Here is a 23546-nt window from a genome sequence, read left to right as displayed (position 1 = left end):
CCAAAGGGCTGGACCTGGACCGGCCCAAGCGGACGCGGACGTCCTTCACGGCGGAGCAGCTCTACCGCCTGGAGCTGGAATTCCAGCGCTGCCAGTACGTGGTGGGCCGGGAAAGGACGGAGCTAGCGCGGCAGCTCAACCTCTCCGAGACCCAGGTGAGACCCTGCCGCCTGCCCGAGCCCCGCGGGATGAGCGCGACCTTCCCATCCCGGAGTTTTCCGCCCTCCCGCCCTTTGGAATGGTTGGGATGGGGTTGGGGACAACGCTGAGGGGTCCGTGGGGACCCCCCAGGCGGTGGTGGCACCGCGAGTGTCCCAAAAAGGGTCCAGGTGAGGTTGGACGCAGCTCGGAGCGACCTGGGATGGGGGAAGGTGGCTCTGGATGAGCTTTGAGCTCGTTTCCAAGACATTCCGTGATCCCGAGAAAAGCGGGAAGAGGAAGGAGCAGGAGGGGGGTGACAGCGGTGACATGAGGTGGGGGTTGGGGGGCTGCTCCCGCTTTTCCTGCGTCCCAATCCCGGCGGGATTGCCGCTGGAATTAGGCCTGGATCTCTTCTCCATCGCCTTCCTCGGATGATGGGAAGGGATTTTCCTGGTTTTTCCATGTGCTGGGGAGATCCGGGAGAATGAATGGTTCTGGCTTGGAAATTTGTCATTAAATAATCGTAATTAATTTAATAATCGGATAATAATCATAATTAATCGTAATTAATTAAATGCTATTAATAGTGGGATAATAATATAATAATGGAATAATAATAATAACATGGAACAATGTAATAATGTAACAATGTAACAATAGTAATAATATTAATAGTAATAATAGTGGTAGTAATAGTAATAGTAATAATAGTAATAACGGCAATAATTGTAATAATAGTAATAATAGTAATAGTAATAATAGTAATAATAATAGTAATAGTAATAGTAATCATAATCATAATCGTAATAGTAATAATAATAGTAACAACAACAACAATAATAATAACAATAACAATAATAATAAATATTAATATTAATATTAATATTAATATTAATATTAAATAATAATAATAATAATAATAATAATAATAATAATAATAATAATAATAATAATAATAATAATAATAATAATAATAATAATAATAATAATAATTCTGCCCCATCCACCCCTTCCCTGCCAGGTCTGGCAGCAGCAAAGCTTCCCTCAATTGGCACAGGAAATAATTCCAATTTTTTTATGGAACAAACCCATCCCAGCCAGTCCCTGGCTCCGAGGGATGGGATGTGGGGGGATCCTGCTGCTGGGTGAGGGGAAATCGGCATTCCAGGATTTATTTTGGTGGTGGAGGAGGATTTGGGGTGGGATTCGGCTGCGCCGTGGTCGGGAGAAAAGCGGCCTTGGGTTCCTAATTCCCGAGGTCCCTTTTCCTGAGGTCCCTTTTCCCGGGATTTCTCTTCCCGAGGTCCCAGTGTCACCTCCATGGATCCAGGAGGGTCACGGGTGGCCTTGGCCATGTCACACTGCAGGAATGGCTTTGTCCCTCGGTGAGGGGTCCCTTTTTCCGGTGCTTTTCTTCCCAAGGTCCCTTTTCCTGGGATTTCCCTTCCTGGGATTTCTCTTCCTGGGATTTCTCTTCCCAAGGTCCCAGTGCCACCTCCACAGATCCATGAGGAACTGTGCAAAGCGGGAGCAGAGGATTCCAGGGAGCCGGGAATTGCAATTCCCTTTTCCTGGATGTTCTCTTCTGGGGGTCCTGATGTCACCTCCACAGAGCCAGGGGTGACAGGGGTGGCTTTGGCTGTGACAGGGGACAAGCTGTGTGTCCCCGGCACGGGGTCCTTCTTCCCAGATTCCCCCTTCCCAAATCCCCATTCCCAGAATCCCTCTTCCAAAATCCCCCTTCCCAAATTCGCCTTCCCAGGATCCCTCTTCCCAATTTCCTCTTCCCAATTCCCCCTTCCCAAATTCCCCTTCCCTAATTCCCCTTCCCAAATCCCTCTTCCAAAATCCCTCTTCCAAAATCCCCCTTCCCGAATCTCACTCCCCAAATCCCACTTCCCAAATCCCTCTTCCCAAATTCCCCTTTCCAAATCTCCCTTCCCGAATCTCACTCCCCAAATCCCCCTTCCCAAATACCTCTTCCCAAATCCCTTTTCCCAAATCCCCCTTCCCAGGATCCCTCTCCCCAAATTCCCCTTCCCAAATTCCCCTTTCCCAAATCCCCTTTCCCAAATTTCCCTTCCCAAATCGCTCTTCCCAGGATCCCTCTTCCAAAATCCCCCTTCCAAATCCCCCTTCCTGGATTCCCCTTCCCGAATCCCCCTTCCCAAATTCCCCTTCCCAGGATCCCTCTTCCAAAATCCCCCTTCCAAATCCCCCTTCCCAGGATCCCACTTCCCAAATCCCCATTCCCAAATCCCCCTTCCCAAATCCCCATTCCCAAATCCCCCTTCCCAAATCCCCCTTCCCGAATCTCATTCCCCAAATCCCCCTTCCCAAAACCCCCTTCCAAAATCCCCCTTTCAAATCCCCCTTCCCAAATTCCCACTCCCAAATTCCCCCTTCCCAAATCCCCCTTCCCACTTCCAGCCCTTTTCCCCTGGCCACGGCAGGACGTGCCCAGCAGGGTGCCGGGGCTGCGAGGAGGTCACAGCCTTTCCTTAGGGATGAAATTCCCGTCTTTTCCCGCTGCTGCCTCCATCCCTGGGTGAGAAAATTCCCACCCCTTGGGCCGGCCGCTGTCGCTTCTCCTCCGCTCTCCCTCTTCCCTCCCTCATCCCTGTCTCCTTAAATTCCTTTCCCTGCTTTTCACACCCGTTTTCCTTCCCAGATCCCAGAACCTTCCCGCCTCCCCCTCACCCGCCTGATTTTTTCCCCCCAGCCACCCAGAATTCCCAAATTCTGGGATTTTAGGATGGTTTTGCACTCCCTTTTTCCCGATTCCTGTTTTTTTTTTCGCGGCCAGGATGTTTTCCTCAGGAATTCCAAGAGGTTTAAACCGAGTTTTCCAAGCCCCTTTTGGATCTGGAAGGTGCTGATCCCACCTGGATGTGGCCTGGAGAGGGAAAAGTCCCCGCCAGCCCCTCCAAACCGGGATAAACCCAAATTTTTGCAGCAATCCCAGGATTTTGGGTGTTTCTGGTGATTAATTCCCAGAGAAGCTCCTAGAATTTAGGGAATTTTGGTGGTGGATCCCAACCAGCAGCTTCTCCTGGTTCTGGTCTTTTTTGGGATGGGGAACAGATTTTTTCCAGCCCCTCCCCGGGTTGGATTTTAATTCCAAGACCAGGAAGCTGCTCCTGACTTTTCCCTGTGGATATGACAGGAACCCTGAAGGAAAAGGGGCCACCAGGGCTGGGATTTTTTTTTTTGTGGATGTTTGGGAAAGGAGCGGGGGGAGAAGGATGATTCATCCCGGCGAGGAGGGAATGTGACGAGATGGGAAGAGACACGGTGTGATCGCGGCTGGAATTCCCGGGAGCGGGGCTGGGATCTTGCAGAAATCCTGCTGGAAATAGGGAAAAAAGAAAAAAAAAAGGGATTTAGGGTCTGGTTTTGCTTTCCTGGTGGCTGATCCCGGTGTTTGGCTGGGTTGGGGAATGCGGGATTTGGGAATTTTTTTGGCTCTGAGTCCTGCTGTGGGAATGGGAGAGAGGGAATGGCTGGGAGGAGAGGAGGGATCTGCCAGGGAAAATGGGAATCACCCAGGAGTGGGGGTGGGATCATCCAGGGGAGACGGGAATCGCCCAGCGGAGAGGAGGGATCACCCCAAAAAAGATGGGAATGAGCCGGGAGTGAAAGTGAGATGATCCAGGGAGAGCTGGGATCGCCCAGGGAAAAGTGGGATCAGCCCAGGGAAAATGGGAATCACCCAGGAGTGAGGGTGGGATCATCCAGGGAGAGCTGGGATTGCTCAGGGGAGAGGGAAAATCACCTGGGGAAGAGTGGGATCAGCCCAGAAAAGATGGGAATCAGCCAGGAGTGAGGATGGGATCACTCAGGAAAGATGAGAATCACCCAGAAATTATAGGAATCATTCAGGAAATATGGGAATCACCCAGGAGAGATGGGAATCACTCAGGAAAGATGGGAATCACCATGGAAAGATGGGAATCACTCAGGAAAGATGGGAATCACCCAGAAAAGATAGGAATCATTCAGGAAATACGGGAATCACCCAGGAGAGATGGGAATCGCTTAGGAAAGATGAGAATCACCCAGGAAAGATGGGAATCACCCAGGAAAGATGGGAATCACCCAGAAAAGATGGGAATCACTCAGAAATAATGGAAATAACTCAGGAAAGATGGGAATCACCCAGGAAAGATGGGAATTGCCCAGGAAAAATGGGAATCACCCAGGAAAGATGGGAATCACCATGGAAAGATGGGAATCACCATGGAAAGATGGGAATCACCCAGGAAAGATAAGAATTGCTCAGGAAAGATGGAAATCACTCAGGAAAGATGGGAGTCACCATGGAAAGATGGGAATTTCCCAGGAAAGATGGGAATCACTCAGGAAAGATGGGAATTGCTCAGGAAAGATGGGAATCACTCAGGAAAGATGGGAATCACTCAGGAAAGATGGGAATTGCTCAGGAAAGATGGGAATCACTCAGGAAAGATGGGAATCACCCAGGAGGGATGGGAATTGCTCAGGAAAGATAGGAATTGTCCAGGAAAGATGGGAATGACCCAGGAATGATGGGAATCACCCAGGAAAAATGGGAATCACCATGGAAAGATGGGAACCACTTAGGAAAGATGGGAATCACCATGGAAAGATGGGAATCACTCAGGAAAGATGGGAATCACTCAGGAAAGATGGGAAGCACCCAGGAGAGATGGGAAGCACCCAGGAAAAATGGGAATCACTCAGGAAAGATGGGAATAGCCCAGAAAAGTTGGGAATCGCTCAGGAAAGATGGGAACCACTTAGGAAAGATGGGAATCACCATGGAAAGATGGGAATTGCCCAGGAAAGATGGGAATCACTCAGGAAAGATGGGAATCGCCCAGGAAAGATGGGAATCACCATGGAAAGATGGGAATCACCCAGGAAAGATGGGAATCACCCAGGAAAGATAAGAATTGCTCAGGAAAGATGGGAATCACCCAGGAGGGATGGGAATTGCCCAGGAAAGATGGGAATCACTCAGGAAAGATGGGAATCGCCCAGGTAAGATGGGAAACACCATGGAAAGATGGGAATTTCACAGGAAAGATGAGAATCACCGGGAAGTGAGGGTGGGATCACCCAGAGGAGAGAGGGATCAGCCGGGAGAGAGGGAGGGAATTTCAGAGCCGATCCTGCTCAGGCAAAGTTGTTTCCACCCATCCAGGGAATCCCTCCTCGCTCCCGGGATCCACGTCCCCGCTTTTCCCAATTAATCCACGGATACAATTAAGGTTCAAACCGTTTAATTAACCTGAGGAATGTTTCCATGAGGGAATATTCCCATGGAGAGGCCGAGGCGAGCTCCAAGGTCCTTGGGATGAGCTGGAAAGTGGCGGGGGCATCCCAAACCCATCCCGAATCCCGAGGGCAGCTCATATCCATGGATCCGGCCTTTTTTTTTTTGGGAAAACCAGCTGGAATTCTGAAGGGAAAAGTGCCTCTTTCCAGTGTCATTATGGGATGGAAAATCACAGGCAGAGGGGGGACAGCGGAGGGGGTGGAATTCCCATAAATCCCTCGCGGGATGGGATGGGATGGGATGGGATGGGATGGGATGGGATGGGATGAAGGGATTTGCTCTCAGGATCAGGAGTTCAATGCCAGGCTCAGGTTACCCCGGTGTTTTCCAGCCTTTTTAGGGCCAGGACAGGGAAGTGACACTCGGGACAATCCCAAATTGTGCCAGGGAAGGTTTAGGTTGGATTTCTGGGAATATTCCTGCATGGAAAAAGGTTTTCCAGCTTCCCAGGGCTGGGGTGGATCCCCATTCCTGGGGGAATTCCCAGCCCCATGGATGCAGTGGTGGCCTTGGCAGCGCTGGGAGGAGCGCCTGGATTCAGGATTTTTCCATCCTAAATGATCCCATAATTCCATGATTTCTGCTGGCAAATCCATGGAATTCTCCTGGTGTCCCCATGGGCTCCATCCAGACCTTCTTGGGGACAACTCCTGGGCCACCCTGCGGCCCCACAGCCCCCGCCCCCGGAGCATCCCGGGATTCCCAACGTGGAGCGGAACATCTGGGAAAGGCCGAGGAAGGCTGGGAAGGTCTATTTATAGCCCAGCAATTAAGAGGAGGCCGTTAAAAATTAATCACCTCGGCTCATTAACGGCTCCTGGTCCCCGCAGGGACAGACGGAGGGGACAGGGGCCGGGGCTGCCACGGCTTTTCCTCTCCTGGGAACAAAAAAAAAGCAGGAAAGATCAGGATGGGAAGAGCTGGGAGCCCAAAAAACGCAGTGGTTCCCGTTTCCCTCCGGACCGGGACACGGTGGAAGCATCAGGATCCACCCCAGGTGATTTTGGAACTTCCAGAGGGCGGGGTTGGGATCTTGGGAAGGAATTCCTGGCTGGGCTGGAATTCCCAGATTTGCTGCCCCTGGATCCCTGGAAATGTGGGATCATTTAACTCCCAGTTTGGAGAATTCCGGAAGCACACGGAAATTTTGGCATCCCAAAAATCCAACTCATCCATCCCACAGCAAACCCCAATTTCCCCGCTCCCCTTTTTAGGAACGCTCCCCAAAAATCCAGAATTTATCCCCCCCTGCCCAGCTGGGTTTTTGGGATCCCAGTGCTGGAATTCAGGAGTCTCCCGGGATTTGATGGGGCTTGGATCCACCTGGGATCGTGGCAGGTGTCCCTGCCCTCGGAAAAAACGCTCTGAGATTCTTCCCAACCCAAACCATTCCGGAATTCTGGGATTTGGATGTTCTTTCCAGAGGAGGCCTCCATCCACCCATCCATCCATCCATCCATCCATCCATCCATCCATCCATCCATCCATCCATCCATCCATCCATCCATCCATCCCTCCATCCCTTCTGCCAGGTTTTTTTGGGACGGGATGAACTCTCCCACCCTGTTTTCCTGGAGCGCCTCCTTGAGCCAATTCCAGGAGGGATCTGGGCTATTCCAGAGGATCTGGGAACAGCATCCTGCGGCTGCCAAATCCTTGGGAATCGGTGGCGGCAGGAAACATCAGAACAATCCCACATTTAATGGGATTGGATGCTGGAAAAGAGGGGGATCCTAAATCCCACTACCTGGGATTCCCAAATTCCCGAACACCGGAGATTCCAGGGATTTGGGCACCTCCAGCAGGTGTTGGATCCCGTTCCCGCATCCCAGCCTGCGTCAGAGCGCGTTCCTGGAGCAAACCCAGCTCACGTGGCCCCGCTAATCCCAGCGGGATCGCGGGGGAAACAATAAATCCGGGGACACCGCGGTGGCACAGCCCCGGGAGACTCCGGAATTCCGGCCTCGGGATCCCAAAATCCCAGCTTTGGGAGGGATCAATCCCGGATTTTTGGGGAGAATTCCTAAAAAGGGGAGCGGGGAAATTGGGGTTTGCTGTGGGATGGGTGAGTTGGATATTTGGGATGTCAAAATTTCCGGGTGCTTCTGGAATTCTTCGAGTTGGGAGTTAAATGATTGGTGGGGGGAAAATGGGGATTTTTATCATTAAGGATTTAAAATCCTCCCCCCACACACCCTCCACTCCCAAAAAACAAATAAAATCCCAGGATTCCAGAATTTCTGATGGAAAGTTTTGATTCCCGATGAAGCCGAACTGGGTTTTCCCAGAGCAATCCCAGCATCATCCAGGTGGATGTAATTTAAATGTTTTCCTGAAAAAATGATGGGATTTGGGTTTGGTGATGGTTTTTGTGAGTCTTGGGATTGATCCCGATGCTGGGGCTGGAATTCCCACCCATGGGTCCCTGCTAGATTCCCGGGATTTCATGGAGGGTCTCCCTGCCAGGGTGGTGGGTTCCCAAAACCCCAAAAATTGGGGAATTCCCTTCCAACTTTGCCGGCATCTCCAAATTTTCCATTTCCAATCGGCGCCAGAGCACCCGCGAGGTTCCCTGGCTGCAGAGCTGGGAATATCCGGAATTTTGGAGCAGGAGTCGGACATAAGTCTGGCTTCCAGCTGGAATTTTGGATCAGCGGCAGGAAAGGGGCTGTGCTGGGAATGGGATCCCGGGTGAGGGTCAGGGACAATTCCGGAAACGCATTCCCAAAGGCCGTGGCGGAGGGTTTGGAATGGTTGGGATGCTCTGGAATGGCGGCCGAGGGATGAATCCATCCCCGCTCGGCGCAGGGAGAGTCGGAAAGGTCACGGAGCCGCCGTTATGAAACCCGCAGGTTCGGGCAGCGATCCCGATGGATTAAACAACACCGGGATCCGGGATCCGAGCGGCAGCGAGACCGGAGAGAGGAGAAAGAGGAGGGAAAAGAGGGAAAAAAAGGAAAAGGAGGAGGAGGAGGGTGGAGCAGGATGATGCCGGAGCGCAGGCTCCCACGGGGCGTCAGCTGCCGGAGGTCGGGAGCTAATCCCGGCCAATTCCCGCTCGGCAGCCAGGAATAGCGCGGGATGGCAGAGCCGGGGGCCACACGTGTGCCGGCAGCGCGTGACCGGCGCCGGGGTCAGCGCCGGGGCAGGGCCGCCCAAAACAAACCCCGCTAAAAACCCCAAACACGGCCCCGGAGTCGCGCAGCGCGGCCGGGATTGTCCGGTTTGGAGGATAAATTGAGGTTTTTGGGAATGTGGGAGGAGGGGAGTGTGTGGTGTTGATATTCCTGGGATCTGCCCGGGCAGGGATGGGGGTTTGGGATTCCAGTCAGGAGCGATTCCAAACGCGGCTCGGCCCCGACGTGGCGGGAAGCAGAGGATGAGGATGGAAAATGGGAGCTGTAATGAGAGGAGGGCACTTCCGGTCCTGTACGTGTGGTGCTTTGGGATGGATGATGGATGGATGATGGATGGATGATGGATGATGGATGATGGATGGATGATGGATGGATGGATGATGGATGGATGGATGGATGGATGGATGGATGGATGGATGGATGGATGGATGATGGATGATGGATGGATGATGGATGGATGATGGATGGATGATGGATGGATGATGGATGATGGATGATGGATGATGGATGGATGATGGATGATGGATGATGGATGGATGGATGATGGATGGATGGATGGATGGATGATGGATGGATGATGGATGGATGATGGATGATGGATGGATGATGGATGGATGATGGATGATGGATGATGGATGGATGGATGGATGATGGATGATGGATGATGGATGATGGATGGATGATGGATGGATGATGGATGGATGGATGATGGATGGATGGATGATGGATGATGGATGGATGGATGATGGATGGATGGATGGATGATGGATGATGGATGATGGATGGATGGATGGATGATGGATGGATGATGGATGATGGATGATGGATGGATGATGGATGGATGATGGATGGATGATGGATGATGGATGGATGATGGATGATGGATGATGGATGGATGATGGATGGATGATGGATGGATGGATGGATGGATGGATGATGGATGATGGATGATGGATGATGGATGATGGATGGATGATGGATGATGGATGGATGATGGATGGATGATGGATGATGGATGGATGATGGATGATGGATGGATGGATGGATGGATGGATGGATGATGGATGGATGATGGATGGATGGATGGATGATGGATGGATGGATGATGGATGGATGGATGATGGATGATTGATGGATGGATGATGGATGATGGATGGATGATGGATGGATGGATGATGGATGATGGATGGATGATGGATGGATGGATGATGGATGGATGATGGATGATGGATGGATGGATGATGGATGGATGATGGATGGATGATGGATGATGGATGATGGATGATGGATGGATGATGGATGGATGGATGATGGATGGATGATGGATGATGGATGGATGATGGATGGATGGATGATGGATGGATGATGGATGGATGGATGATGGATGGATGGATGGATGGATGGATGGATGGATGGATGGATGATGGATGATGGATGATGGATGGATGATGGATGGATGGATGATGGATGATTGATGGATGGATGATGGATGATGGATGGATGATGGATGATGGATGGATGATGGATGATGGATGGATGATGGAATGATGGATGGATGGATGGATGATGGATGGATGATGGATGATGGATGATGGATGATGGATGATGGATGGATGATGGATGGATGGATGATGGATGGATGGATGGATGATGGATGGATGGATGATGGATGGATGGATGGATGGATGGATGGATGGATGATGGATGGATGGATGGATGATGGATGGATGGATGGATGGATGGATGATGGATGATGGATGATGGATGGATGATGGATGATGGATGGATGATGGATGGATGATGGATGGATGGATGGATGGATGATGGATGATGGATGGATGGATGGATGGATGGATGGATGGATGATGGATGGATGGATGATGGATGGATGGATGGATGGATGGATGGGAAGTTACTGGGCAGAAAACCCACACAAATCCCAGGATCTCTGAGATCCATGGAATGACGCACTCCCACCCTTTGCTTTCCCATATAAGGGGTTTCCATCGGGATTCCCATCTTGGGAATAATTCCTCAGAAGTGTTTGGGGAAGGGCAGGGATGGGAGCAGCAGCCCCAGATACCCGGAGAAGGAATCCCAGGATATGACCCTCTCCGAGGTCACGGCACGGGATTCCAGGGATCCAACCCATCGTTGGCTCCTTCCCAGTGCCAACAGCCGTGGAAAACCGGGATGGAGCCAACATCATGGTCTCTGGATGATTCCTTAGGCTCCGGATAATGCAGAGTTCCCATTTTTATTCCCACTTTTATTCCCATTCTTATTGCCACGTTTATTCCTGTTCTTATTCCCATTTTTATTCCTATTTTTATTCCCCTGTTCATTCCCCTGTTTATTCCCGTTTTTATTCCCATGTTTATTCCCATTCTTATTCCCATTTTTATTCCCATTTTTATCCCTATTTTTATTCCCCTGTTTATTCCCATGTTTATTCCCATTTTTATTCCCATTTTTATTCCCGTTTATTCCCATTCTTATTCCCCTGTTTATTCCTGTGTTTATTCCCATTTTTATTCCCATTTTTATTCCTATTCTTATTCCCATTTTCATTCCCATTTTCATTCCCATTCTTATTCCCATTTTTATTCCCATTCTTATTCCCATTTTCATTTCCATTTTTATTCCCATTTTCATTCCCATGTTTATCCCTATTTTTATTCCCATTTTGATTCCCATGTTTTCTTATTCCTATTTTTATTCCTATTCTTATTCCCATTTTTATTCCCATGTTTATTCCCACTTTTATTCCCATGTTTATTCCCATTTTCATTCCCATTTTCATTCCCATGTTTACTCCCATTTATATTCCCATTTTCATTCCCGTTTTTATTCCCATTTTCATTCCCATGTTTATTCCCATTTTCATTCCCATTTTTATTTTCATTCCCCTGTTTATTCCCATGTTTATCCCCATTTTCATTCCCATTTTTATTCCCATTTTCATTCCCATGTTTATCCCTATTTTTATTCCCATTTTGAGTCCCATGTTTTCTTATTCCCATTTTTATTCCCATTTTTATTGCTATTCTTATTCCCGTTTTTATTCCCATTTTCATTCCCATGTTTATTCCCATTTTCATTCCCATTTTTATTCCCCTGTTTATTCCCATGTTTATTCCCATTTTCATTCCCATTTTGATTCCCATTTTGATTCCCGTTTATTCCCATTCTTATTCCCCTGTTTATTCCCATGTTTATTCCCATTTTCATTCCCATTTTTATTTTCATTCCCATGTTTATTCCCCTGTTTATCCCCATTTTTATCCCCATTTTCATTCCCATTTTTATTCCCATTTTCATTCCCATTTTTATTTTCATTCCCGTGTTTATTCCCGTTTATTCCCATGTTTATCCCCATTTTCATTCCCATGTTTATCCCCATTTTCATTCCCATGTTTATTCCCATTTTCATTCCCATTTTTATTTTCATTCCCATGTTTATTCCCATTTTCATTCCCATTTTGATTCCCGTTTTGATTCCCGTGTTCATTCCCTCCCCGCTCCCCACGCCCTGCTGGGATCAGGGGATGGGGATGATGGGTGAGCCCATCCCAAGGCTCCGGCTTGGGAAGCGCCTCCGGCCCCTCGGATGCGTCTGGATGGGAATTCCCCGGAGCGCGGGCAGCGGCGTTCCGAGCGCGGTGACATTTGGGATGACATTCAGGGGAGGGGAGCCCTTCCTGAATTCCCGGAGAAAAAAGGGATGAATCCGTAGGGAAAGGATCCGCGGGAAGGGGAGAAATCCAGCGGGATCGCGGGGATTCGTGGAATAGGGAGTGGGAGGTGAAAATAAAATAAGTAAAAATAAATAAAATATAAAATGAAATGTAAAATGTTGTAAAAGAAAATGTAAAATTAAATTAAATAAGGTTTTTAAAAATAAAATTAAAAATATGGAATATTATAAAATTAAATATTAAATATTAAATATGAAAAATAACATATTAAATATAAAATATTAAATGTCGACTATTAACTATAAACTATAAACTATAAACTGTAAATTGAAAATATAAAATATAAAATATTTAAAATATAGAATATAGAATATAGAATATAAAATATAGAATATAAAATATAAAATATAAATATAAATATAAATATAAATATAAATATAAATATAAATATAAATATAAAATATAAAATATAAAATATAAAATATAAAATGTTGACTATTAACTATAAACTATAAACTGTAAAATGAAAATATAAAATATAAAATATAAAATATATAAAATAGAAAATGTAAAATATAAAATGTAAAATGTAAAATAGAAAGAATTTTTAAATAAATAAATATTTTGTAAAAAATATAAAATTGTATCAGGGAAAAGGAATAGAATGAAATAAAAGATGGAAAAATGAAATAGAATAGAATCATAAAATAGAGTAGGAGAGAACAAAATAAAATAAAACAGAAGAGAATTCTAAAAATTAAATAGAAGACAATGAAATCATACAATTAAATTAATTTAAAATAAAATTTAAAAATTCAATTTTTAAAAAAAACTAAAAATAATATAAAATATAATAAAATATAAAATATAATAAAATATTAAAATAAAATAAAATAAAATAAAATAAAATAAAATAAAATAAAATAAAATAAAATAAAATAAAATAAAATAAAATAAAATAAAATAAAATAAAATAAAACAAAATAAAATAAAACAAAACAAAATAACATGTTGGAAACTCATCAATATCAATATCACAATATATAAATATATAATCTAAAAATATATACTTCAGAATCTATAAAATATACATTATAATTATATATTATTATATATTTTATAGTTTTATATTAACAATAGCTATTACCATAGGTATAAATTAATATAAAATATCTGAACGATAGAATATTTAATATACGATGGAAAACAAAAACATAAAGATGTAATTAAATTTAATCTAGAAAACATAAAAATGTAATTAAATATAAAATAATAACAATATATTTAGATACTATAAATAGTGTATATATATATATATAATTTTTATCTATATTTTATTTCCCATTATTAAACATTTTACACAATTTCGTAGCTCCCCACAGACCCTTCCCCAGCCATTTGAGGTCTCTGTGCCGTGATTCCTTTTTCCCGTGTTCCCATTTTCTTGGGAATTCTGGGAATGTTCCCCTGGAGAAGGGAAAAATCCAGGGAATCCTCAGAGTCCCTGCAGGGGCTCCAGGAGAGCTGGAATTTGGGAAAGGGCTGCAGGGACAGGAGCCAGGGAATGGCTTCCCAAGGGAAAGGGGAGACTGGGCTGGGATCTTGGCAAGGAATTCCTGCCTGGGATTCTGCAATTCCCAGATTTCTGTGGATCCCTGGCAATGCCCAAGGCCGGGTTGGGATGGATTTGGATCCAGCTGGGATGGTGGGAGCTGTTCCTGCCCATGGATGGGGTTGGAATTGATGGGATTTAAGGTCCCTTCCAACAAAAAAAAGGTCTGGGATTCGAGAGCTCCTCTGCTCTGGGAGAGCTGGGAATGTTCCCCTGGAGAAGGGAAAAATGCAGGGAATGCTGAGAGTCCCTGCAGGGGCTCCAGGAGAGCTGGAGAGGGACTGGGGCCAAGGGCTGCAGGGACAGGAGCCAGGGAATGGCTTCCCAAGGGAAAGGGGAGATTGGGCTGGGATCTTGGCAAGGAATTCCTGTCTGGGATTCTGCAATTCCCAGATTTCTGTGGATCCCTGGGAATGCCCAAGGCCAGGTTGGACGTTGGGATCGGATCCAGCTGGGATGGTGGGAGCTGTCCCTGCCCTTGGAACGGGGTGGGATTTAAGGTCCCTCCCATCCCAAACCATTCCGGAATTCTGGGATTTACAAATCCCCGCTCTCCTCACGCCTCAGCCTCGGCGCTGCCTCTCCCAGAACTTTTCCGAGCTGGCTCCTCCACGTGGCTCCGTCCTCCCTGTCCCCGGAGTGTCCCCTGCTCCTGTCACCTCCCGTGTCCCTTCCAGGGGCACTTCCAGAGGCGCTTCCCTGCATCCAGGTGCGACCCCACCGGAACGTCACACCTGGGGTTCGGGATTTACAGCCACCAGCAGCCCTGGGAGATTCCCAGAATTCCAACCCCTCGTTCCCGTTCCCTCCCAGCTGGATGGCCCTGCTGCCCCCGGAGCAAAAAAATCTGGGAATTGGTTTTCCTTGGAAAAGGATGGCCTTGGGTCTCGCTCTCCTTCCTGCCATGGATAAACACGATATTCCAGAGGGGTGGAGTGGTGCCCACTGGGAATGTTCTCTGCCTTTCCTCCAGGAAAAATTGGGAATGGCATCCCAGGGATGTGGATGGGGAGCGAATCCTCTTCTTTTAGGGAAGGAAAATCCCCGCCAAAGCCCATTCGGGAAAGTTTCCGGTGGGATTCGTGGAAGATTCCGGAGTGGGAGGAGCAGGAGTGGAGGGGGGATGGAGCAGGATGAGTCCGGAGGGGAATTTCTGATGGATCTGTCAAAGCTCGAGCGGATCCAGGCGGGAAGTTGAGGATAACGGAGGCTGAAAAGGACAGGGAGCCGCTGGCCGGGGACAGGCTGGGGACAAACTCCAGCCACGGCCACCCCCGCGATGTCACCGGGGCCACCCTGTGGGATTCAGGGGACGCTTTTGGGGTCTGGGCAAGGAGAGAAGCTGGAGAGGGGAATCTGGGATGGAGGAACTTCCCGGGAGCGGCTCCTCTTCGCCTCTTCACAGCGGCGCCGTTCCGCAGCGGAATTCCGCGTTGGGATCGTGGTGGAGCCATGGAATGGTTTGGGTGGGAAGGGACCTTAAATCCCATCCCATTCCAGCTCTGACACCTCCCACCATCCCAGGTGGCTCCAAGTTCCATCCAGCCTGGCCTCGGGCGTTCCCAGGGATCCAGGGATCTGGGAAAGCTCGGTGGGGTCAGCAGGGATCGTCTGGAATCCCATGGGAGCGGGAGCACGGAGTGAGCAGGACACAGGGAATGGCTTCCCACTGGGAAAAGAGAGGTTTGGGTGGGAGTTTGGGAAGGAATTCCTGGCTGGGCTGGAATTCCCAGATTTCCTGTGGATCCCTGGATCCCTGGGAATGCCCAAGGCCGGGTTGGATGGACTCGGATCCACCTGGGATGGTGGGAGTGTCCTGGAGCGGTGGGATTTTGGAGCAGTCCCCGGTTTGGGGCTCAGGGATGGCGCTGGAGGTCCCAAACCTGATCCATGGGCTCGTCCCGTCCTCAAGGACTAAATCCCACTGCGGGATTTTCTGGAATTCCTGCTCCTCCTGAATTGCTGGATGGGGAATATTTGAAGCTGAGAGCGCTGGGAATGTCCATCCTGTAGGGATTCACACCGGATCTTCGTTAAGGTGTCGCTAATTAGATGGGGTTTGGGGCTGCCTGGGTCCTCTTTGGCCACTGCAGGTTTGGGGTCTGAATTTCCCTGGATTCGGCTGCTCCAGGAGATGGGACAATTCTGTGTCAGGTCACCGTGTCTGGGAACATGGGACTGCACCCAAAACCATCCCAGTGGTCAGTGCAGAGTGACCAGTGGGGTCAGTGACATGGGGACATCAGCCTTCGGGACATGGGACTGTGCCCAAAACCATCCCAGTGGTCAGTGCAGAGTGACCAGCGGGGTTGGTGACATGGGGACACCAGCACTGGGGACCCGGTTCTATCCCCAAAACCATTTCAGTGGTCAGTGCAGAGTGACCAGTGAGGTCAGTGACATGGGGACATCAGGCCTGGCGACATGGGACTGTGCCCAAAACCATCCCAGTGGTCAGCATGGAGTGACCAGTGGGGTCACTGGGTTGGGGACACAGCTCTGGGGTCAGTGGGACAGGGACACCAGCCCTGGGGACAGGCATTGTTCCCAAAACCATCTCAGTGGTCAGCATGGAGTGACCAGCGGGGTCGGTGACATGGGGACATCAGCCCTGGGGACATGGGACTGTGCCCAGAACCATCCCAGTGGTCAGTGCAGAGTGACCAGCAGGGTTGGTGACATGGGGACATCAGCCCTGGGGTCGGTGACATGGGGACACCAGCTCTGGGGACCCAGTTCTATCCCCAAAACCATCCCAGTGGTCAGTGCAGAGTGACCAGTGGGGTCAGTGACATGGGGACATCGGCCCTCGGGACCCAGTTCTGTCCCCAAAACCATCCCAGTGGTCAGCATGGAGTGACCAGTGGGGTCACTGGGATGGTGACACTGCCCTGGGGTTGATGGCATGGTGACACAACTCTGGAGTCACTGGGATGGTGACAACTCTGGGGTCAGTGCCATGGTGACCCTGCCCTGGGGTCGGTGCCATGGTGACAACTCTGGGGTCAGTGCCATGGTGACAACTCTGGGGTCAGTGACATGGTGACCCAGCCCTGGGGTTGGTGACATGGTGACCCAGCCCTGGGGTTGGTGACATGGTGACACAGCCCTGGGGTCGGTGACATGGTGACCCAGCCCTGGGGTTGGTGACATGGTGACCCTGCCCTGGGGTCGGTGACATGGTGACCCTGCCCTGGGGACCCGGCCATGCCTGGTGCCATTGAGTGCCTCGATGTCCCCGTGCGGGTCGTGCGCGTCCCCGAGGGGAGGCGCGGGCTGGCAGTGCCCGGCGGTGGCGGGAGGCGATGTCCCCTCGGTGTCAGTGTCCCCACAGTGTCCCCGCGGTGTCCCCTCGGTGTCGGTGTCCCCTCGGTGTCGGTGTCCCCGCGGTGTCCCCGCGGTGTCCCCCCCGGTCCCCAAGGAGCCGCCGGTGCCTCCGGGAGGAGCCCGGGAGCTCCCGGCGCGCTCTAACCCGAGTGTCTTCCCATCCGTGTCCTTCCCTCACCTCCGTGTCCGTCTGTCCGTCCCTCCCGCCTCTCTCTGTCTCTCTCTCTGCCTCTCCTGCCCCTCTGCTCTGCCAGGGAGGGAGGGAAGGAGGGAGGGAACTCCCGAGCGGGAGTTTAGGGGGGTCGGGAGCCGCGGGTGGGGGGCCCTGGGCTGGGCAGAGGCAGTTTTGGGGTGCGGGGATCCCGCGGGGCTCAGCCCGGCTTCCCCCCTGACCTCGGTCCCCAGCTGGGTCTGGAGCCAGGAATTCAGGGCCACCAGAAGCCACCCCGTGCCCTCAGGTGTCACCCCGGCCAGGGAAGGGGTCGCAGCCGGGGACACGAGTTTGGGGTTGAGGAGAATCCAGCCTGTCCCGTAGCTCAGCATTCCCGGGAAAAACAGCGCAGGGAGAGCCGAGCACGGCACGAGCTCTGGGCTCCTTCCCGACCCCAAAGTCCCATCCCTGGGGTCCCGTCCCGGGGACAGAAGCCTGGGGTGCCCAGAATTCCATCCCTGGGGTCCCATCCCGGGGACAGGAGTTTGGGGTGCCCGGAATTCCATCCCTGGGGTCCCATCCCGGGGACAGGAGCCTGGGGTGCCTAGAATTCCATTCCTCGGGGCCCATCTCTAGGTTCCTGTCCTCAATCCCATCCCTGGGGTGCCATTCCTGGGGTCCTGGGATCCCCATTCCTGGGCTCCCATCCCTGGATTCCCACTCTTAAGCTCCTGTCCCAAGTCCCATCCTTGTGCTTTCATCCCAGGGGTCCCATCCCAAGGACAGGAGCCTGGGATCCCCATTCCTGGGTTCTCATCCCTGGGTTACTGTCCCGAGTCCCATTCCTGGACTCCTTTTCCAAGTTCCATCCTTGTGTTCCCATTCCCACGGTCTCATCCCAGGGACAGGAGCTTGGGATCCCATTCCTGGGGTCCCATTCTGGGGACAGGAGCTTGGGATCCCATCCCTGGGGTGCCATCCATGGGTTCCCATCCATGGGCTCCTGTCCTGAATCCCATTCCTGGGGTCCCATTCCCGGGGTCCCATCCCAAGGACAGGAGCCTGGCATCCCCATTCCTGTGTTCCCATTCCTGTGTTCCCATCCCTGGGTTCCCATCCCTGGGTTCCCATTCCCGGGCTCCCATCCCAGGGACAGGAGCCTGGGATCCCCATTCCTGGGATTCCATCCATGGGGACCCATCCCCAGGTTCCCATCCCTGGGCTCCTGTCCTGAATCCCATCCCTGGGGTCCCATCCCAGGGACAGGAGCCTGGGATCCCCATCCCTGGGTTCCCTCCCATCCCTGGGATCCTGTCCCAAGTCCCATCCATGGGGATCCATCCCCAGGCTCCCATCCCAGGGACAGGAGCCTGGAATCCCATCCCTGGGCTCCCATTCCTGGGCTCCCATCCCTGGGTTCCTGTCCCAAGTCCCATTCCTGGGGTCCCATCCCAGGGACAGGAGCTTGGCATCCCCATTCCTGGGCTCCTGTCCTGAATCCCATTCCCGGGATCCCATTCCAGGGACGGGAGATTGGCATCCCCATCCCCGGGCTCCCATCCCCAGGTTCCCATCCCTGGGTTCCCACCCCGGGCTCCCATCCCTGGGCTCCTTTTCCAAGTCCCACCCTTGTTCTCTCATTCCCGGGCTCCCACCCTGCCGTCCCCGCAGGAATTCTCCCGTTTTCCCTGGAAGCGGCGGAGGGCGGATCTCGCTTGCCCGTTTATTTTAATACATCTCTCTCTCTCTCGTATCTCTCGCTCTCTCCTGGCTCTCGCCTCTCTCTCCCCGGCCCCTCCGCGCTCTCTTTCCGTCCGTGCCTTCCTGTCCCTCCCCCCCGGTCCTCCCCCACCCCTCCCCAGGTCAAGGTGTGGTTCCAGAACCGCCGCACGAAGCAGAAGAAGGACCAGAGCAGGGACTCTGAAAAACGCTCCTCCGGCACCTCCGAGTCCTTCGCCACCTGCAACATCCTGCGGCTGCTGGAGCAAGGCCGCCTGCTGTCCGTGCCGGCTCCTCCGAGCCTGCTGTCCCCCGCCTCCAGCCCCGCGGGCAGCGGCAGCGGCCTGGCCACGCCGGGCCCCGCGTCCCCGGGGCTGGCGGGCGGCAGCAGCCCCCCGGTCCCGCCGGCTTTCGGCCTGCACCTCCCTTCTCTCGCCTCTTCCTCCTCATCCTCATCGTCCTCGTCGTCGCCGCGGCTGCCGGGGAGGCCGCTGAGTTTTGGGGGGCCGCTGCTGGGCAGCCTGCACGATCTGCCCGGTGCCTACGGAGCGGGAGCGTCCGCCTTCGAGCCTTACACGCGGCTGGAGAGGAAGGACAATTCTATAGCCAGCAAGAAGCCGAGCTCTTAAAACCCACCCCAAAAAACAAAAACCCATCCAATCTCTCCCTCCCTCAAAGTGTCAAAAAGCTGTGTCACCTCACTCCCCTCCCATCCCAATCCTGAGTTGTCCCAGCCCGGAATTCCCGGAATTCCATGCCCGTGGGAACGGCGGCTCCCCGCTGCTGGAGCCTCGGGTGTCCCCCAGAGGTGGCTCGGGGTGGGTTTTGTGTCACCAAAAAGCTCCGGGGGGCAGGAGCAGCCTGAGGGGGGACGGGGATGTCCCTTCCCTGGGGGACAAAAGGGACAGCGCGAGGTTCTGTCCCCGCCGTGGCCTCGGAGAAGCGCCGTGCCTCAGTTTCCCCGCCCGCGCCGTGTCCTGGCTGAGGTCACCGCGGGTGCTCCGGGGGGGGTTTGTCCTCCGAGGGTGGCTCCGGTGGCCTGGGTGATGTCCCCAACCCCGCCGGTTGTCCCCGCGATGGGGACAAGCCACCCCTGGGACATCCCCAGGCTCCTGCAGACCCCAAAAACCTCCCCGGGGTCCCTTTTGGGGCCGCCCCACCCTGAAAAACCCCCCCGGGACCCCCCCGAGGTGTCCCAACCCCGCCAGGGGACAGCAGTGACAGTGGCACCTCAAACCCGCTCTGGGGTGGCACCGCGGTGGCGCCACCCTGGCACCGCCACACCCCCCCCGTGTCACCCTGTCACAGCCAGGTCCCTTCCCAGGGCTGCTGTGTCACCCCCAGGGTGACAGTGGCTTCCCGCGGGGCTGGCCGTGGGGCTGGGGACAGCGGGGACTTTGCAGGAGGTGGCCTTTGGGGAGAGTGGCAGCACCCTGAGGTGTCACCACCTTGTCCAGGACACCTTGGGGTGGCATCACTTTGTCATCCTGCGATGGCATTGTCACCCTGAGGTGTCACCACCTTGTCCAGGACACCTTGGGGTGGCACCACCTTGTGCAGGTGTCCTGGGGTGGCATCACTTTGTCATCCTGTGATGGCACTGTCACCCCGGGGTGTCACCACCTTGTCCAGGACATCCTGAGGTGGCATCACCAGGTACCCCACGATGTCACCACCTTGTCCAGGACATCTTGGGGTGTCACCACCTTGCCAGGACATGTGGAGGTGGCACCACCTTGTCTGGGTGTCCTGAGGTGTCACCACCTTGGGGTGTCACCACCTTTCCTGGACATCCTCGGGTGCTATCACTTTGTCATCCTGTGATGGCATTGTCACCCTGAGGTGTCACCACTTTGGCCAGGTGTCCTGTGGTGTCACCACCTTGTCCAGGACACCCTGAGGTGTCACTGCCTTGGCCAGGTGTCCTGAGGTGGCATCACCAGGTACCCCACGATGTCACCACCTTGCCAGGACATGTGGAGGTGGCACCACCTAGTCTGGGTGTCCTGGGGTGTCACCACTTTGAGGTGGCACCACCTTGGGGTGTCACCACCTTGTCCGGGTGTCCTGGGGTGCCACCACCTTGTCCAGGACACTCTGTGGTGGCATCACCAGGTACCCCACAGTGTCACCACCTTGTCCAGGTGTCCTGAGGTGCCACCACCTTGCCAGGACATGCAGAGGTGGCACCACTTCAAGTGTCCTGGGGTGCCACCACCTTGTCCAGGACACCTTGGGGTGTCACCACCTTGTCCAGGTGTTCCTGTGGTGTCACCACCTTGTGTAGGACACTCTGTGGTGGCATCACCAGGTACCCCACGGTGTCACCACCTTGTCCAGGTGTCCTGAGGTGCCACCGCATGCAGAGGTGGCACCACTTTGGGTGTTCTGTGGTGTCACCACCTTGTGTAGGACATCCTGTGGTGGCATCACCAGGTACCCCACGGTGTCACCACCTTGTCCGGGTGTCCTGGGGTGCCACCACCCTGCGGTGCCACCACCCCGAAGTGCCACCCTCCCCCCCCCGCCCCCGCTGTCCCCCTCCCCCCGCGGGGACCCGGCTGTGACAGGAGCGGGGGGGACACCCCCATCCCCCTCCCCCACCCCCAGCCCCTCCCCTGGGGGCTCCCCCCACACCCCCAAACCCCCCCGCTGCTGTTGATTAATTAATTAATGAATAATGATCATTAACACCGAGCATCCCCCCCCCCCCCACCCCCGGGCTGCCGCTCCCTGAGGGGGACACATCCCCGGGGAGCCGCCAATTCCCAGGATTTTGCAGGGAAATATTTAAAATAAATGATTTTATGAGAAGTTTTCCGTCATTTTTAATTTTTTTAGGGTTTTTTTATTCCCCCCCCTTTCCGGTTTTTCGGGAATTTTTATTTATTGCTCTGCTCCCTTTGGAGCTTTTTTAGCTCGGGCGGGGAAACTGAGGCAGGGAAAGGGACAGGTGACAATCCCGCCTGTCCCCACCCCCGGTGCAAACCTGGAATTCTCCTGGAATTGCTCCAGCGATATTTGGGATTTTTCCAGAGCCCTCATCCCTTCATTTATGTCGATCCCTCTGGAATTCTGTCCCCAACCCCACCCCGGGCCTCTCTTGCATTTTGTTTTTCCCTCTTCCCCATTCCAGCGGGGATTTTCCAACCTGGAATTCCCAAAATTTCCTGGGCTCAGCAGGAGGAACCCTCTGGACCCCCCCAAACCCCTCAACCTCCGTTCCCGGATGGGATTTGGGGACATTTCAGGGTAAACAAAGGTTTGGGATTTGGGGACATTTCGGGACAAACAAAGCTTTGGGATTTGGGAATTTGGGATGCGGGAATATCCTTTGGGATTTTCCCGAGGGATCTGTGGGAATTCCCTGGCTGCTCTTTTTTTTTTTGCCCATTTCACCCCAAAAGCTGCTCCCGCAAAAATCCCAAATGCCATCCGGAGCTTTACCGAAGTTTCTTTTCCCCGAGCGGGGGGTGGGGACAGTTTGGGGACATCCCCAGTTTGTCCCACCCGGTGCTGGGGGCTCCTCCAGTCTGGGATTCCCGATGGGAAAATCAGGATGGGACAATTTTAAGGGAAAATGTGTTTTTTTTATGGTTTCTAATGTTAATAAAAGTCACTTCCTGCCTCCTTCCGCCTCCTCCGTGGCCTCGATCTCGGCTCCGGGTGACAGCGGCTCCGTGGGTGACACCGCGGGGACATCGCCAGGGCCACCCCTGCCCGCTCTGCTCTGTCCTCAGAGCCCCCGATGGGGGAACCTCGCATTGCTCCCTGTCCCCAAACCTGTCCCTGTCCCCAAACCTGTCCCTGTCCCCAAACCTGTCCCTGTCCCCAAACCTGTCCCTGTCCCTGTCCCTGTCCCCAAATCTGTTCCTGTCCCCAAACCTGTCCCTGTCCCTGTCCCTGTCCCCAAATCTGTCCCTGTCCCCAAACCTGTCCCTGTCCCCAAACCTGTCCCCAAACCTGTCCCTGTCCCTGTCCCCAAACCTGTCCCTGTCCCCAAACCTGTCCCTGTCCCTGTCCCCAAACCTGTCCCTAGACCTGTCCCTGTCCCCAAACCTGTCCCTCTCCCCAAACCTGTCCCTGTCCCTGTCCCCAAACCTGTCCCTGTCCCCAAACCTCTCCCTCTCCCTGTCCCCAAACCTGTCCCTGTCCCCAGACCTGTCCCCAAACCTGTCCTTGTCCCCAGACCTGTCCCTGTCCCCAAACCTGTCCTTGTCCCCAAACCTGTCCCTGTCCTCAAACCTGTCCCTGTCCCCAAACCTGTCCCCAGACCTGTCCCTGTCCCCAAACCTGTCCCCAGACCTGTCCCTGTCCTCAAACCTGTCCTTGTCCCCAAACCTGTCCCCAGACCTGTCCCTGTCCCTGTCCCCAAACCTGTCCCTGTCCCTGTCCCTGTCCCCAGACCTGTCCCCAAACCTGTCCCTGTCCCCAAACCTGT

The 23546-nt window shown here is 52.5% G+C and overlaps 1 protein-coding gene across 1 annotated transcript; it reads left to right on the top strand.

The window, feature by feature from the left end:
• Positions 1-5: 5 nt before the first annotated feature.
• Positions 6-21472, top strand: VAX2 (ventral anterior homeobox 2; the record flags this gene model as incomplete). The annotated part of the gene is made up of 3 exons (XM_058838859.1): positions 6-155; positions 19249-21035; positions 21260-21472. Coding segments are annotated over 2 exons (636 nt in total), but the record flags the coding sequence as incomplete, so codon positions are not given.
• Positions 21473-23546: the final 2074 nt, after the last annotated feature.

This window comes from Poecile atricapillus, chromosome 4 (assembly GCF_030490865.1).
Source record: "Poecile atricapillus isolate bPoeAtr1 chromosome 4, bPoeAtr1.hap1, whole genome shotgun sequence".
Lineage (NCBI taxonomy): Eukaryota > Metazoa > Chordata > Aves > Passeriformes > Paridae > Poecile > Poecile atricapillus.
The sequence above is the reverse complement of the archived record's forward strand: the minus strand, read 5'-3'. Positions and strand labels throughout refer to the sequence as shown.